Source organism: Vulpes vulpes, chromosome 10 (genome assembly GCF_048418805.1).
Source record: "Vulpes vulpes isolate BD-2025 chromosome 10, VulVul3, whole genome shotgun sequence".
Lineage (NCBI taxonomy): Eukaryota > Metazoa > Chordata > Mammalia > Carnivora > Canidae > Vulpes > Vulpes vulpes.
Genome location: NC_132789.1, coordinates 58,955 through 73,804, shown reverse-complemented (window position 1 = coordinate 73,804; position 14,850 = coordinate 58,955). Strand labels below are relative to the sequence as shown.

Sequence of the window (14,850 nt, the reverse complement as noted above, 5' to 3'; positions counted from 1 at the left end):
CTGAGGACTGAATCCTAGGTCTTGTTCCCTCTCCACTTTGTATTTTTGGCTATTGGGTTTTGTTGTCAGCAGCATATAGTTCACCCTGCCTCCTCTCAGTGTTATATTCCCCCTGGTAAAATCACTTTCATCCCTTTTAGGTCTTTTCATGGTATTTGCTTCCTTATTTCTAAATAACCAGCTTATTCTAGTGCTGATTTTCCCCTAGTGGTCATCACCACTGTTATTCAGTATAACAGCATGATGATTCAATTCTCTTTCATGCCCCTTCTCTCATACTTTCAATGATATATGCACTGTCTCTTCTTATAAAGTTAGTTCGTTCAGGTTAGATCAGTCTCCGGTTTTTACATCTTTATGACTATGTAATTTCTAGTCACAGGTGAATCAAGCAAATATGCAATGGCTAATTTTTGTTCATAAATCATTTTATTCAGGGATCCTTGGGTGGCTCAGCAGTTTAGCTCCTGCCTTTGGCCCAGGGCATGATCCTGGAGTCCTGGGATATAGTCCCACATCAGGTTCCCTGCATGGAGCCTGCTTCTCCCCCTGCCCGTGTCTCTCTGCCTCTCTCTCTCTCTCTCTGTGTGTGTCTCTCATGAATGAATGAGTAAAATCTTAAAAAAAAAAAAAAATCATTTTTTTTAGTTGTTTGCCTGCCCAGTTTTCTCTGTTCTTTTTTTTTTTTTAATTTAAATTTTTTTTTTTAATTTTTATTTATTTATGATAGCCACAGAGAGAGAGAGAGAGAGGCAGAGACACAGGCAGAGGGAGAAGCAGGCTCCATGCACTGGGAGCCCGACGTGGGATTCGATCCCGGGTCTCCAGGATCGTGCCCTGGGCCAAAGGCAGGCGCTAAACCGCTGCGCCACCCAGGGATCCCCAGTTTTCTCTGTTCTTATCATTAGTGTGTATTTATCATTAACCCCAGACTTTTCTTCACATATTTAAGTATTCCTGTGCTTCATTCAGCCATGTTAGTCATTCTGTCTCTTCCTGATTATGCCACTCCCTTGTCCTTGGATGTGCTCTAGTGTGACCCTAGTTTACCTCATACCCTGGCTGTACTACACTGTTTTATCCTGGAGTCTCCTTTCAGATTTTATTTTCCATATTTATTTGGGGTCATCTTTTTTCTTGGTTTCTTTTGTTGAAGCACCTCTTCAAGTTATTTCCTGTGAAAGAGTGCACGAAGTATAACATTTAAGACCTGTGTCTCTGAAAATGTGTATACTTCTGAGTTTTCTTTTTTATCATCTAATGATGCTAATGTGAAATCAGATGCCATTCTGACTTCAGATTCATTATACAAAACAATTTTACTGTTTTCTCTGGAAGAGAAACTACCTGCTGCTTATCCTCAGTGTTTTGAAACATCACATTGACTTTTCTTGTGACTTTATTTTCATGTATTTGGGCATGCAGTAGAACTTTCTTTCCAAGAGGACTGTAATTTGCAGTGTTTTCTGAGTTTCTTCTGAGTTGAGCACAGTGTTTAGCATGTAATAGGTATTTGACAATTATTTGTTGAAAAAATACAATGCTGAAATCTCTTCCAACTGCTTTATATTTTTCTTATTTTTATTTGTGCCTGTTTTGCTTTCTTTACCCCTTATGCAGCATTTTAAAACTTAAACCATCTCTATTCATTTTTAGTTTTCTACGCCAATCTTCATTTTTAGTTTTGTTTCTTCTCTCTGGCCAGGAGTTTCAGTACATTTATACTTGAGATTTTATTTATATTAAGAGCTAATGTGTGAAACTAAAAATATACCCTCTCTTGACATAGTATTTTTAAGGTAATTTTATGCTATGCCAGGATCATGTTATTATTTTTAATATAACTATTTTCATTGATAGGAAAAGCCTGGGAAATTGATGATCATGTGGAATGGCATCAGGAAAATCAAGATAAGCTGGAAAATATGGCAAAAGGCTACGAATGTACATTTGGGAAACTGTGTCTTCTTAGTACAAATTATGTTTCTTCAGGAGAAAAGCTTCATAAGTATGTCACACCTGGAACGAGATTTAAATATAATACAGATTTCAATAGTGATTATGCTGGAAAGAATCCTAATGAGTTTCATGCACATAGGGAATCATTCCACCATCCTGAACACGAGCAAACTGTTATTGGAATAAAATACTGTGAAAGTAATGAATGTGGAAAAACCATCAACAAGAAGTCACAACTCATATGCCAGCAGACGTGTATAGGAGGAAAACCTTTTGAATGCAGTTTTTGTGGGAAGACCTTCAGCAGTAAGTCGTACCTTGCAATGCATCAGCAAATTCATCTAGAAGAGAAACCTTACAAATGTAAGGGATGTGGGAAAGACTTCAGCAGTAAGTCCTACCTCACTGTCCATCAGAGGACTCACACAGGAGAGAAATTCCATCAATGTAGTGAATGTGGGAAATCCTTCAGCTTCCATTCACAACTTGTCATACATCAGAGAATCCACACAGGTGAGAATCCCTATGAATGCTGCAAATGCGGAAAAGTATTCAGTAGGAAAGACCAGCTTGTTTCACACCAGAGAACTCATTCAGGACAGAAACCTTATGGTTGTAATGAATGTGGTAAGGATTTTGGTTTGAAGTCACAGCTTGTTATACATCAAAGAATTCATACAGGAGAGAAACCCTTTGAATGTAGTGAATGTCAGAAAGCCTTTAATACAAAGTCAAACCTTATGGTACATCAGAGAACCCATACAGGGGAGAAGCCCTATGGTTGTAGTGAATGTGGAAAAGCCTTTACTTTCAAGTCACAGCTCATTGTGCATCAGGGGGTTCACACAGGAGTAAAGCCCTATGGGTGCATTCAGTGTGGGAAAGCCTTCAGTTTGAAGTCTCAGCTTATTGTGCATCAGAGAAGTCACACAGGAATGAAACCTTACGTATGCAGTGAATGTGGCAAAGCCTTCAGGAGCAAGTCATACCTCGTTATACATATGAGAACTCACACAGGAGAGAAACTCCATGAATGCAGTGACTGTGGGAAAGCTTTCAGTTTCAATTCACAACTCCTTATACATCAGAGGATTCACACAGGAGAGAGTCCATATGAATGCCATGAATGTGGGAAAGCCTTCAGTCGGAAATACCAGCTCATTTCACACCAGAGAACCCATGCTGGGGAAAAGCCCTATGAATGCAGTGACTGTGGGAAAACTTTTGGTTTGAAATCACAGCTCATTATACATCAGAGAACTCATACAGGAGAAAAACCCTTTGAATGCAATGACTGTAGCAAAGCCTTTAATACAAAGTCAAACCTTATTGTACATCAGAGGACTCATACAGGGGAGAAGCCCTATGGTTGTAGTGAATGTGGAAAAGCCTTTACTTTTAAGTCACAGCTCATCGTACATCAGGGAGCACACACTGGGGTAAAACCCTATGGATGTAATCAGTGTGGAAAAGCCTTTAGTTTGAAGTCACAGCTCATTGTGCATCAGAGAAGTCACACTGGAGTGAAACCCTACGGATGCAGTGAATGTGGAAAAGCCTTCAGGAGCAAGTCTTACCTCATCATACATATGAGAACTCACACAGGAGAGAAACCACATGAATGCAATGAATGCGGGAAATCCTTCAGTTTTAATTCACAACTCATTGTACATCAGAGAATTCACACAGGAGAAAATCCCTATGAATGCAGTGAATGTGGAAAAGCCTTTAATAGGAAAGATCAGCTCATTTCCCATCAGAGAACTCATGCAGGGGAAAAACCTTATGGATGTAGTGACTGTGGCAAAGCCTTTAGTAGTAAATCCTATCTCATTATACACATGAGAACTCATTCAGGAGAGAAACCATATGAATGCAACAAATGTGGGAAGGCCTTCATTTGGAAGTCACTACTCATTGTACATGAGCGAATTCATGCAGGGGAGAGCCCTTATAAATGTAGTCAGTGTGAGAAATCCTTCAGTGGAAAATTACAGCTCATTGTACATCAAAGAATGCACACAAGAGAGAAACCCTATGAATGCAGTGAATGTGAGAAAGCCTTCATTAGGAAATCTCAGCTCATTGTACATCAGAGAACTCATTCAGGGGAGAAACCTTATGGATGCAACGAATGTGGAAAAACCTTCTCTCAGAAATCAATCCTCAGTGCACATCAGAGGACTCATACAGGAGAGAAACCCTGTAAATGCACTGAATGTGGAAAAGCCTTCTGTTGGAAGTCACAGCTCATTATGCATCAGAGAACTCATGCAGATGAAAAGCATGTTGAGTTAAATATAAGAAACTTTCTTCCCAAAGTCAATTCATAGGAAATACCCGAAGATTCACATAGAAGAGAAACTATAAATGAAATCATCTCATTGTACAGCAGAAAACTAATATTGAATAGAAACCTATGGATGGACAGCATGTGCAGGGGCACCCATTGAAAGCTGCTTTTTACTCATAAAAGAAACCCCAGTAAATGCACACAGGAATGTTATGAATTCAGTGAATCTTGTGAAAGTTTTCAGCAGCAAGCCATACCTTTTTAAAAGTTTGTACAGGTGAGGAGCTGTATCAATGAACCAAATGTTTGAAAGTTATTATTTTTTTTTACTGTGATAAAATTTGCAAAGATGAAGTTTCATAAAGCAAGTGAATATAGAACACATTCCTTTGAAATTCTTATTAAATAGTAGGATTTTTTAAAAACAGGATTGTAATGAGAGAAAATGGAAAGCCAACAAATGGCAGAAATATCAAAATCACACACACTTTAGGTATCAGAAGCTCATACCTTGGAGAAATCATATTCTAAATGAGGGAAATTCTTCATCTAGGAAAGACAAACTTCCATTTAAAAATTAGTAATATATGAATGAAGATCTATGAATATATCAGATGGGGTAACAAAACCCTCAGTAGAAAGGTTCCCTTCACTGTTATTTTGATTAATTTGGAAAATAATTTCCTTTACAAATTATTATGGGGGAAATTGTGTTTCAGATGTTCCATATTAGGAAAGGGTTGGAGAAAACACTCAACTGTAATTGATAGGCATATTCAAAATGAAGTTGGTATTTTTTCTTTTTCTTTTTTTTTTTTTTACAGTGTAAATAGATGTAATCAGGATAACGAGAAATATATCTTAAGATCTACAGGAATATTCAGATGTTCTCTTCCTTTGTACTATGTGAGTTTTGTGTAGTTTGGCATTTTACTTGTGAATGTCACATGTGAGAGGTAAGTTAGATACATGCCATCATCCAGGGACTTGTGCTTTGTGTAGCAACATTGTTTTTAACAAATACAACTTGTTACTAGAATAATATGATTTATTAAAATTAAATTTCAATACCACAATCCCTTTCTGCTATTTCGTGCCCTTTGTAAGTGGGCATGGCAACTATCTCTTTAGGTATATACATCTGCATAGTGCATACAGAAATCTGTTCTGCCCTCACCAGTTTGAACATCTTGATTTTCACTAAGATAATCTCTCACAGTGTATGAGGTCATGATGGGATCATCATTCAAGGTGCCCTGCCAAGGACCTGGCATGATCATCAAACTAGGCTGAGATATTTATTCCAGACTTCAAATTTCCACTGGACTCCCTAAGTACCAAAAAGCAAACTCACCTTTTGTTTTCTGGTAACATTTCCTGTAATTATTAATTAGTTCCTTCTATGTAGACTACCTAGGATAGCTTTAGCTATTGCCACTTTAAAGTTCTAGTTTCTAAACCCATCCAAGCCTCAAAGCAGGAAGAAGCTCCAGAGACTTTTTGTAGTAGCTGATAATTCTTGGGAAAATTCAAGGATCAATAATCCAGCACTTTATAATTTCCCCCAAGAATTGACATGTGAGGGATAAATGACTTGGAGTTCATATTTGTGAACATAGTTTGAAATATAGTAAATGTAATTGTAGCAAAATGAATCTAATGATGTGGAAGTTTTTTTTTTTAATGGCATGACAATCTTAAATGCAGCAGACTACTAGTTCTGACTCCAGTGACCTTTCATTACCAACAGAATCACTGTACTTCTCATAATGACAGTGCCCAGCCCAAGAGCCACATTTCCCCATTGTCTTTGTAGGAAAGTATGATCTTGCTACTAAATTCTGAGTAATGAGATAGAGATTGCTAACAGTGTCTAAGGGAAGGTTGACAGAAGTCAACTGTGGGGATGTCTGATAATGAAGGGGCTGTTATACCATCCCTACACCACCAAGGGGAAATGAACTGTCTTGTTTAAGCCACCTTTTCTTTTTTGGTAGGAAGAGTTTGCTCTCATATGCAGCAGAATGTGACCCTATAAAAATATATTATGCTTGGTCAGGAAGGGAGACAGAACATAAAGACTCCTAACTCTGGGAAACGAACTAGGGGTGGTGGAAGGGGAGGAGGGCGGGGGGTGGGGGGGATTGGGTGACGGGCACTGAGGGGGACACTTGATGGGACACTGGGTGTTTTTCTGTATGTTGGTAAATTGAACACCAATAAAAATTAATTTATTAAAAAAAATATATATATATATATTATGTTTGGGAAATTTAGTATTGGAAAATCTTTTCATAAAATTAACCACACTACCAGATAAAAGACCATATGTGTGTAGATAACACATATGATGGAATTTAATACTCCTAGAATTTTTAAATACTATTCAATTAGGAATGGAAATAAAGTGCTTTAACTTTGCAAGGAGTATGTTCCAAAAACTGACAAACGTCACACTTAATAGTATATATATATATATATATATATATATATATATATATACCTTTATATTGAGAAAATTACAAGGATGCTCATCACATTTATTTACTTATGTAAGTTAGATTTGCAATCATAAAGTATAGCTCATCATATTTATTTACTTATGTAAGTTAGATTTGCAATCATAAGTATAACACGCAGTGTTAATCCCATCAAGTGGCCTCCTAGTGCCCATCACCCAGTTGCCACATCCCCCCACCCACCTCCCCATCCACTACACTTTGTTCATTTCCCAGAGTTAGGAGTCTCTCATGTTTCATCACCCTTTATAATTTTTCCCAATCAGTTCCCTTCTTTCCCCTATAATACCTTTCACTATTTCTTATATTCTCTGTACAAGTGAATCCATTTGATGATTGTCCTTCTCCGATGGACTTATTCATCCAGCATGATACTCTCCAGTTCCATCCACATCGAAGCAAATGGTGTGTATTCATCCATTCTGATGGGTGAGTAATATTCCTATATATAGATAACCACATCTTCTTTATCTGTTCATCTTTCGATGGACGCCGAAGCTCCATCCACAGTTTGGCTATTGTGGACATTGCTGCTATAAACATTGGGGTGCAGGTGCCTTGGTATTTCACTGCATCTGTATCTTTGAGGTAAATCCCCAGCAGTGCAATTGCTGGGTCATGGGGCCATTCTATTTTTAACTCTTTGAGGAACCTCCACACTGTTTTCCAGAGTGGCTGCACCAGTTCACATTCCCACCACCAGTGCAAGAGGGTTCCCCTTTCTCCACATCCTCTTCAACATTTGAGATGGTGTGAGATGGTATCTCATTGTGGTTTTGATTTGTATTTCCCTGATGGCAAGTGATGCGGAGCATTTTCTCATGTGCTTGTTGACCATGTCTCTGTCTTCCTCTGTGAGATCTCTGTTCATGTCTTTTGCCAATTTCTTGATTGGATTGTTTGTTTCTTTGCTGTTGAGTTTAATAAGTTCTTTATAGATCTTGGATACTAACCCTTTATCTGATGTCATTTACAAATGTCTTCTCCCATTCTGTAGGTTGTCTTTTAGTTTTGTTGACTATTTCTTTCTTGTGCAGAAGCTTTTTATCTTGATTAAGTCCCAATAATTCAGTTTTGCTTTTGCTTCCCTTGTCTTCATAGATATATCTTGCAGGAAGTTACTGTGTCCACGTTCAAAAAGGGTGTTACCTGTGCTCTCCCCTAGGATTTTGATGTATTCTTGTCTCACATTTAGATCTTTCATCCATTTTGAGTTTACCTTTGTATGTGGTGTAAGAGAATGGTCTAGTTTCATTCTTCTGTATGTGGCTGTCCAATTTTCCCAGCACCATTTATTGAAGAGACTGTCTTTTTTCCAGTGGATAGTCTTTCCTGCTTTGTCGAATATTAATTGACCAGAGTCTAGGGCCCATTTCTGGGTTCTCTATTCTGTTCCATTGATCTATGTGTCTGTGTTTGTGCCAGTATCACACTGTCTTAAAGATCACAGCTATGTGGTACAACTTGAAATCCGGCATTGCGATGCCCCCAGCATTGCTTTTGTTTTTGTTTTTCAATATTCCCCTGACTATTTTGGGTCTTTTCTGATTGCTGAGGAATGTTCCGTCTAACCCTACACTCAGAAGAATTTTGATCAGGAATGGATGCTGTAATTTGTCAAATTCTTTTACTGCATCTGTTGAGAGGATCATATGGTTCTTGTTTTTTCTTTTGTTGATGTGATCTATCATGTTGATTGTTGATTGTTTTACGAGTGTTGAACCAACATTGCATCCTGGGGATAAATCCCACTTGGTCATAGTGAATAATCTTCTTAGGTACTGTTGGATCCTATTGGCTTTTATTTTGGTGAGAATTTTTGCATCTATGTTCATCAGGGATATTGGTCTATAATTCTCCTTTTTGGTGGGGTCTTTGTCTGGTTTTGGAATCAAGGTGATGCTGGCCTCATAAAATGATTTTGCAAGTATTCCATTCTGATCTATCCTTTGGAACAGCTTTAGTAGAATAGGTGTTGTTTCTTCCTAAATGTTTGGTAGAATTCCTCTAGGAAGCCATCTGGCCCTGGACTTTTGTGTCTTGGGAGGTTTTTGATGACTGATTAAATTTCCTCACCGGTTATTGACATGTTCAGGTTTTCTATTTCTTCTTGTTCCAGTTTTGGTAATTTGGGGTTTTCTAGAAATGCATCCATTTCTTCTAGAGTGCCTAAATTATTGGAGTATAGCTGCTCATAAAACGTTTTAAAAATAGTTTGTATTTCCTTAGTATTTTCCTTATTGGTGGTGATCTCTCCTTTTTAATTCTCATTGTATTAATTTGAGTCTTTTCTCTTTTGTTTTTAATTAGGCTGACTAATGGTTTATCTATCTTATTAGTTCTTTCAAAGAACCAACACTTGTTGATCTGTTCTACAGTCCTTCTGGTCTCTATTTCATTGAGTTCTACTCAAGTCTTTATTAACTCTCTTCTGCTGTGTGTAGGTTTTATTTGCTGTTCTTTCTCCAGTTCCTTTAGGTGCAAGGTTAGCTTTTGTATTTGAGTTTTTTCCAGTTTTTGGATGGATGCTTGCAATGTGATGTATTTCCCTCTCAGGACTGCTTTTGCTGTATCCCAAATATTTTGAAAGGTTGTATCTTCATTCTTATTAGTTTCCATGAATCTTTCATTCTTCTGGTTGACCCTTTCATCTTTTAGCAGGATGCTCTATAACCTCCATGTGTTTGAAATCCTTCCAAATTTCTTCTTGTGGTTCAGTTCAAGTTTCAAAGCATTATGGTCTGAAAATATGCAGGGGACAATCCCAATCTTTTGGTATCAGTTAAGACCTGATTTGTGACCCAGTATATGTTCTATTCTGCAGAAAGTTCCATGTGCACTTAAGAAGAATGTGTATTCAGTTGCGTTTGGATGTAAAGTTCTGTAAATATCTGTAAAATCCATCTGGTCCAGTGTATTATTTAAAGCTCTTGTTTCTTTGGAGATGTTGTGCTCAGAATATCTGTCATTGGGATCCCTGGGTGGTGCAGCGGTTTGGCGCCTGCCTTTGGCCCAGGGCGCGATCCTGGAGACCCGGGATCGAATCCCACATCAGGCTCCTGGTGCATGGAGCCTGCTTCTCCCTCTGCCTGTGTCTCTGCCTCTCTCTCTCTCTCTCTGTGTGACTATCATAAATAAATAAAAATTAAAAAAAAAAGAATATCTGTCATTTACAGAAAGTGCTGTGTTGATGTCTCCCAGTATACTTGTATTCTTTTTTTTTTTTTTAAAGAAGGAGATATTTTTTAAAAATGTATTTATTTATTCATGATAGAGAGAGAGAGAGAGAGAGAGAGGCAGAAACACAGGCAGAGGGATAAGCAGGCTCCATGTCGGGAGCCCGACGCTGGACTCAATCGCGGGACTCCAGGATCGCGCCCTGGGCCAAAGGCAGGTGCCAAACTGCTGAGCCATCCAGGGAAATCCAGTGTATTCTTATCTAAGTATGTCTTTACTTTGGTTATTAATTGATTGATATATGTGGCAGCTCCCACATTAGGGGCATAAAGATTCATGATTGTTAGGTCCTCTTGTTGGATAGATCCTTTTTTAAAAATTTTTATTTATGACAGTCACAGAGAGAGAGAGAGAGAGAGAGAGAGAGGCAGAGACACAGGCAGAGGGAGAAGCAGGCTCCGTGCACCGGGAACCTGACGTGGGATTCAATCCCGGGTCTCCAGGATCGCGCCCTGGGCCAAAGGCAGGCGCCAAACTGCTGCGCTACCCAGGGATCCCTGGATAGATCCTTTAAGCATGATATAGGGGATCCTTGGGTGGCTTACCGTTTTAGTGCCTGCCTTCAGCCTAGCACATAACCCTGGAGTCTGAGGATCACGTCCCGCATCGGGCTCCCTGTATGGAGCCTCCTTCTGCCTATATCTCTTTCTCTGTGTCTCTCATGAATAAATAAATAAAATCTTTAAAAAAAAAAAGTATGATATAGTGTCCCTCTCATCTCTTACTACAGTCTTTGGGAAAAGTTTAATTTATCTGATAGGATTGCTACCCCAGCTTTCTTTTGAGGGCCATTTGAATGGTAAATGGTTCTCCAACCTTTATTTTCAGGCTGTAGGTGTCCTTAGGTCTAAAATGAGTCTCTTGTAGACAGCAAATCGATGGGTCTTGCTTTTTTATCCAGTCTGAAACCCTGCACCTTTTGATGGAATCATTAAGCCCATTCACATTCAGAGTTACTATTGAAAGATATGAATTTAGTGTCATCATAATACCTATTCAGGCCCTGTTTTTGTAGATAGTTTCTTTGGGTGTCCTCTTTCTATTACAGTCCCTCTTAATATTTCTTGCAGAGCTGGTTTGGTGGTCACATATTCTTATAGTTTCTGCCTATCTTGGAAGCTCCTTATCTCTCCTTCTATTCTGAATGAGAGCCTTGTTGGATAGAGTATTCTTGGCTGTATGTTCTTCTCATTTAGGACACTGAATATATCCTGCCAGCCCTTTCTGGCCTGCCAGGTCTTTGTGGAGAGGTCTGCTATTAACCTAATACTTCTCCCCATAAATGTTAGGGGGTTCTTGTCTCTTGCTGCTTTAAGGATCTTCTCTTTATCTTTGGAATTTGCAAGTTTCACTATTAAATGCGGGGTGTTGAACAGTTTTTATTTATTTAGGGGGGATCTCTCTATCTCCTGGATCTGAATGCCTGTTTCCCTCCCCACGTTACAGAAGTTCACAGCTATGATTTGTTCAAATATGCGTTCTGGTCCTCTGTCCCTCTCAGCACCCTCTGAAACCCGAATTAAACTTAGATTTTTCCTTCTGAGGCTGTCATTTATTTCCCTTAACGTTCCTCATGATCTTTTAATTGTTTTTCTCTTTTTTCCTCAGCTTCCTACCTTGCCATCAACTGTCTTCTATGTCACTCACTCGTTCTTCTACCTCATTAACCCTTGTCATTAGGACGTTGAGTTTGGATTGCATCTCATTTAATTGATTTTTAATTTCGGCCTGGTTAGATCTAAATTCTGCAGTCATGAAGTCTCTTTCGTCCACTATGCTTTTTTCCAGAGCCACCAGTAGCTTTATAACTGTGCTTCTGAATTGGCTTTCTGACATGGAATTGTTTTTTATTTTTTATTTTTTATTGGTGTTCAGTTTGCCAAGATATAGAATAACACCCAGTGCTCATCCCATCAAGTGCCACCCTCAGTGCCCGTCACCCAGTCACCCCCACCCCCCGCCCACCTCCTTTTTACCACCCCTTGTTCTTTTCCCAGAGTTAGGAGTCTCTCATGTTCTGTCTCCCTCTCTGATATTTCCCACTTATTTTTTCTCCTTTCCCCTTTATTCCCTTTCACTATTTTTTATATTCCCCAAACTAATGAGACCATATAATGTTTGTCCTTCTCCGATTGACTTATTTCACTCAGCATAATACCCTCCAGGTCCCTCCACGTTGAAGCAAATGTTGTGTATTTGTCATTTCTAATGGCTAATATTCCATTGTATACATATACCACATCTTCTTTATCCATTCATCTTTCAATGGAGACCCATTCATCTTCTAGCAGGATGCTCTTTAACCTCCATGTCTTTGAGTCTTCCAAATTTCTTCTTGTGATTGAGTTCAAGTTTCAAAGCATTGAGGTGTGAAAATATCCAGGGGACAATCCCAATCTTTTAGTATCAGTTGACACCTGATTTGTGACCCAGTATGTGGTCTATTTTGGAGAAAGTTCCATGTGCACTTGAGAAGAATATGTATTCAGTTGTGTTCAGATGCTAGTTCTTTTTTTTTTTTTTTTTTAGATTTTATTTATTTATTCACGATAGACATAGAGAGAGCGAGAGGCAGAGACACAGGCAGAGGGAGAAACAGGCTTCATGCAAGGAGCCTGACGCGGGACTCGATCCCAGGACTTCAGGATCGCACCTTGGGCCAAAGGCAGGGGCTAAACTGCTGAGCCACCCAGGGATCCCCCTAGATGCTAGGTCTGTATATATCTGTGAAATCTAACTGGTCCGGTGTATCACTTAAGGGCCTTGTTTCTTAGATGATGTTGTGCTTAGAATATCTGTCATTTGCAGAAAGTTCTGTGTTGAAGTCTCCTACTATTAGAGTATTCTTTTTTAAAAAATAAATTTATTTTTTATTGGTGTTCAATTTACCACCATACAGAATAACACCCAGTGCTCATCCCGTCAAGTGCCCCCCTCAGTGTCCGTCACCCATTCACCCCCACCCCCCACCCTCCTCCCCTTCCACCACCCCTAGTTTGTTTCCCAGAGTTAGGAGTCTTTATGCTCTGTTATTAGAGTATTCTTATTTAAGTATGTCTTTACTTTGGTTATTAATTGATTGATATATTTGGCAGCTCCCACAATAGGGGCATAAATATTCATGATATTTAGGTCCTCTTTTTGGATAGACCCTTTAAATATGATATAGTGTCCCTTTTCATCTCTTACTACAGTCTTTGGGATAAACTTTAATTGATCTGATATGAGGAATGCTACTCCAGCTTTTTTTTGAGGACCATTTGAATGGTAAATGGTTCTCCACCCTTTTATTTTCAGCCTGTAGGTGTCCTTAGGTCTAAAATGAGTCTTTTGTAGACAGCAAATAGGTGGGTCTTGCTTTTTCATCCAGTCCAAAACCCTGTGTCTCTTGATGGGATCATTTAACTCGTTCTTGTTCAGAGTATGTATTAAAAGATATGAATTTTGTGTCATCGTAATACTTATTCAGTCTCTGTTTTTGTAGATTGTTTCTCTTGGCTCCCTCTTTGTTTTTCAGGATCCCCCTTAATATTTCTTGCAGAGTTGTTTTGGTGGTCACATATTCTTTCTGTTTCTACCTATCTTGGAAACCCTTTGTCTTCCATTCTGAATGGCAGCCTTGCTGGATAAAGTATTCTTGGCTGCATGTTATTCTCATTTAGGACCCTGAATATATCCTGCCAGCCCTTTGTGGCCTGCCAGGTCTCTGTGGAGAGGTCTGCTGTTAATCTGATATTTCTCCCCATGTAAGTTAGGGATCTCTTGTCTCTTGCTGCTTTAAGGATCTTCTCTTTATCTTTGTAATTTGCAAGTTTCACTATTAAATGTCGAGGTGCTGAACGGTTTTTATTGTTTGGTGGTGCGGGGAGCACCTCTCTATCTCCTGGATCTAATTGCCTGTTTCTCTCCCCAAACTAGGGAAGTTCTCAGCTATGATTTCATCAAATATACTTTGTGGCCATCTGTCCATCTCAGAGTTTTGTGGAACTCCAATTATACGTAGATTCTTCCTTCTCAGGCTATCAGTTATTATCTTAAGCATTTCCTCATGGTCTCTTAGTATGTTTCTCTTTTTCCCTTAGCTTCCTTCCTTACCATCAAGTTATCTTCTATGTTACTCACTCTTTCTTCCAGTTCATTAACCCTAGCAGTTAGGACATCCAGTTTGGATTGCATCTCATTTAATTGATTTTCAATTTCTGCTTGATTAGATCTCAGTTCTTCAGTAACAAAGTCTCCAGATTCCTTTATGCTTTTTTACAGAGAGACAGGTAGCTTTAAATTGTGCTTCTGAATTGGATTCCTGACATCGTATTGAAATCCAAATTCTGTCACTCTGTGGCAGAGGGTACTGTTTCCAGTTCTTTCTTTTGTGGTGAATTCTTCCTTCTTGTCATTTTTTCCAGTGCAGAGTATTTGTATGAGAGGGATGAGTCAAGAATATCAACCACGACTTAAGTAAAATACACCCAGATGATTCCAAAGAGGTCAGGGACCAGAAAATGAAAGAACAAAAAATAAACCAAAAGAGCAACAAGTGAAAAAGAAATTTTAAAACAAAGTAGTAAAAAATAAAAGGCCTAAAACCAAAGAAGAAGAAGAAGAAGAAGAAGAAGAAGAAGAAGAAGAAGAAGAAGACGAAAAGAGAAAAAGGATAAAAAAGGTAAAGAGGAAAAAGAGAAAAAAATAGGATCGTGATGGTGAAAAGTTGTAGTGGAGGGAGAATGTAGTCCAGCTGAGGGGTGCTAGAGAGTGATTCTGTTGGTTCTGAGTCTATTAAGTTCTGTATGTTAGAAGATGCTCAATCCCAAATTTATATAAACCAGCAATACTTATATAAAG

At 38.7% G+C, this 14,850-nt stretch overlaps 1 protein-coding gene and 1 pseudogene across 1 annotated transcript in view; both read left to right on the top strand.

Moving 5' to 3' along the window:
• Positions 1–5,328, top strand: part of LOC112911594 (uncharacterized) — a 65,005-nt gene extending 59,677 nt beyond the window's left edge. Inside the window, 1 exon segment of the mRNA XM_025988217.2 lies at positions 2,224–5,328. Within this exon segment, the coding sequence (XP_025844002.2) occupies positions 2,224–4,292 (2,069 nt within the window). The 3' untranslated portion in view covers positions 4,293–5,328.
• LOC112911593 (uncharacterized) overlaps positions 1–5,328 on the top strand; it is a 36,134-nt pseudogene extending 30,806 nt beyond the window's left edge.
• Positions 5,329–14,850: the final 9,522 nt, after the last annotated feature.